General features: G+C 56.1%; 1 protein-coding gene across 1 annotated transcript; it reads left to right on the top strand.

Moving 5' to 3' along the window:
* Nucleotides 1-1238: 1238 nt before the first annotated feature.
* Nucleotides 1239-1937, top strand: FRAT2 (frequently rearranged in advanced T-cell lymphomas 2). Its single transcript, XM_006831457.1, has one exon. The coding sequence runs from the start codon at nucleotides 1239-1241 to the stop codon at nucleotides 1935-1937; it is 699 nt and encodes a 232-aa protein (XP_006831520.1).
* The last annotated feature ends 706 nt before the right edge of the window (nucleotides 1938-2643 follow it).

Here is a 2643-nt window from a genome sequence, read left to right as displayed (position 1 = left end):
TCCACTTCTGGTGTGGCTAAGCACTGGACTGTGAACCACAAGGTTGGCGGTTCAACTCACCCGATCCCTGAGTCAGAACCGAGTCAAGGGCACTAAACAGCAGTAAAATCCCACTTCTGGAAATATGTTCTAAGGAAAGAATCATCAATATGCAAAAAGGTTTATGCACAAAAATGTCATACACTTTATTTGCATTGGAGACTTGAGACAAATGAAGAACGTTAAAGGAGTTGTTTAGTAATTTATGGTACAGCCACTTAATGGAAACTTAGGCAATCATTAAATGTTTTCAAAGCACATGCAATAACACGAAAAACGTTTATGATGCAATGCGAAGTGAAACGTATATAAAATTGGTGTGTGTGTTTGTATAACTTACTTTTATAAACCATATTTGAGTCTTATGTTCAAAAGGTTTTTCCACCCACTCCACGGCAATGAACATTTCTATATGAACCTTTTATTTCTCCTTTAAATGAACGAAATCAATTCTTTCAGCGATGCAGTGAATCTTTTTCACGCAAAGTAGAGGCTTGAGAATTGGGAGGAAGGGTTTGGCTCAGGAATCCCTACACTATTAGGTCGATTGGTCTCAATGTTTCTCTTCATCCATGGAGTCCACCTTCTCTTCCGCCCCCACCTCTCCATAGGGAGACCCTCAGGCAGGGGCCGCCCCTCCCCCTACACGCCCAGCCCGGGAGACTGACGGTTGCTGGGGGAGGAGCCCGGCGTCCGGCTGACACGTGGGGAGGGAGGAAGCGTCCGACGAGGAGGGTTCGTTGTGGGTGTGTCAGTGAGTGGGAGAAACCAACCCAGGCACCTCAGAGTCTCCATTTTCTTCTTCTGCTCCTAAGGGCGGTGGAATACGAGCGCTCTCCCACTCTTGGGATTCCTTCATAGGCAAATTTCGAGGTTAGAGACGGGGAGGCTCCGGCCACCACCTCGCGTTGCCCTGGTTGCCTTGCACTTTGGCGCCGCTTTGAGGGCTCCTCCCCGCCTTAGCGCGGTGGTAAGGCCCGGCGCTACGTCACCCATTGTTTACAAATCTATCCGAGCCGGTAGGATTCCGGCTCCGGAGGCAGAGACTCGAACGCCTGGCGAGCTTCGTCCTCCGCGTCGACTCCGGTCCTGGCTTCTGCCTCGGAATCGCTCCCCACTCTGCCGCGGCCCACCGACCCCGGAGAGGAACAGAGCCTCCAGCGACGCCATCAGAGCTTCGGGTACCCGTGCAGGGGGCCATGCCGTGCCGGAGGGAGGAGGAAGAGGAAGCGGAGGGGGAAGAAGAGGAGGATGATAGCTTCCTCCTGTTAGAGCAGTCGGTGACGCTGGGCGGATCGGGAGAGGTGGACCGGCTGGTGGCCCAGATCGGCGAGGCGTTGCAGCTGGACGCGGCGCAGGACAGCCCGGCCTCTCAGTGTGCGCCTCCGGGGCCGTCCCTGCAGCCCCCGCGGCCCCCGGCGGCGGTGCCGGCGGACAAGGCCCGGGCCGTGGCTTTGCCTTTGCTTTTGTCGCCCGCGCCAGCGTCGGTCGAGACAGCGGGCCCGGGAGCCTTGCGCTGCACCCTTGGGGACCGCGGCCGCGTGCGGGACCGAGCTGCTCCCTACTGCGTGGCGGAGTTCACCGCGGGCCCCAACGCATTGCCGGGGTCGTGCCGGCGAGGATGGCTCCGGGGTACCGCGCCTTCCAGCCGCCTACAACAGCGACGCTGGCCCCAGGCCGGGACACGGACCGGCGACGACGACCCTCACGATGACCGGCTCCTACAGCAGCTTGTTCTCTCGGGGAACCTCATCAAAGAGGCTGTGCGGAGGCTCCAGCGAGCCGTAGCTGCGGCCGCTGCTGTTGCAGCCACAGGCCCAGCGGGCGCCCCTGGACCCGGGGGTAGCCTCAGCGGACCGGATCCCATCTCCCTGCAGCCTTCGGGTGCCATGCACTGACCCGGGTCCTCTGGAGGAGTACGAGGCCGCTGAGCAGACCCCACGATGTCCTACCCCTCATTAACCCTGAGCTGAAGCCGTGGGTGCCATTCTTAGAGCGATCTCCTAGTCTGCAGGGAGGCACTTGGGGAGAGACCTCCAAGCCAGAAGTTACCGGCCTTCCAAGGAAGTTGGAGAATACTTTAAAAAGTGGAGAAATTTATGGGCGAGAGCGTGCAGTACTGAGTGAAAATTGCCCGGGCCATTCCAGGGCCAAGGACCTGGCACAAACGGAGAACTATGGCAGCTATTGAATCCTGTTGTACCTGATTTAGCCCCTGGGGGCGATGCGTGCTTGGATTGTTTAAAAATTGGGCTTCAAGGGGCGGGAAACCTGAGGGCTTTTAACAATACTTGAAAACTAGTGACATGCATACATTTTCCAGTGAAGGAGTTTAGTGAAAATGGTGCTATAATTGTTGTGCTAAGGAATTCGGAGAGAAGAATGTAAAAGCCTGGTGGGTGGGTTGGCATCACCTTTTCCCCACTTAATCTGTTTTGGTTAGAGAGTTAATTCTAGAGAGTCAGGGGGTGGGAGGGAGGTGGAGACTTGAAGGTGGAAGCAGTTGGAGTTGAATGTGGACTATTAAATGACTTGACCTTGCCACCTCTGGGTCAAGGTCACGACTTGCAATATCTGGAAGGCTCCTGGAAGAGCTAACTCTCT

The sequence above is a fragment of the Chrysochloris asiatica genome, unplaced genomic scaffold (assembly GCF_000296735.1).
Source record: "Chrysochloris asiatica unplaced genomic scaffold, ChrAsi1.0 scaffold00003, whole genome shotgun sequence".
NCBI lineage: Eukaryota > Metazoa > Chordata > Mammalia > Afrosoricida > Chrysochloridae > Chrysochloris > Chrysochloris asiatica.
The sequence above is the reverse complement of the archived record's forward strand: the minus strand, read 5'-3'. Positions and strand labels throughout refer to the sequence as shown.

What these genes read in the sequence shown, in the direction of transcription:
- FRAT2 (XM_006831457.1), top strand. Translation starts at nt 1,239, where the DNA reads ATGCCGTGCCGGAGGGAGGAGGAAGAGGAAGCGGAGGGGGAAGAAGAG.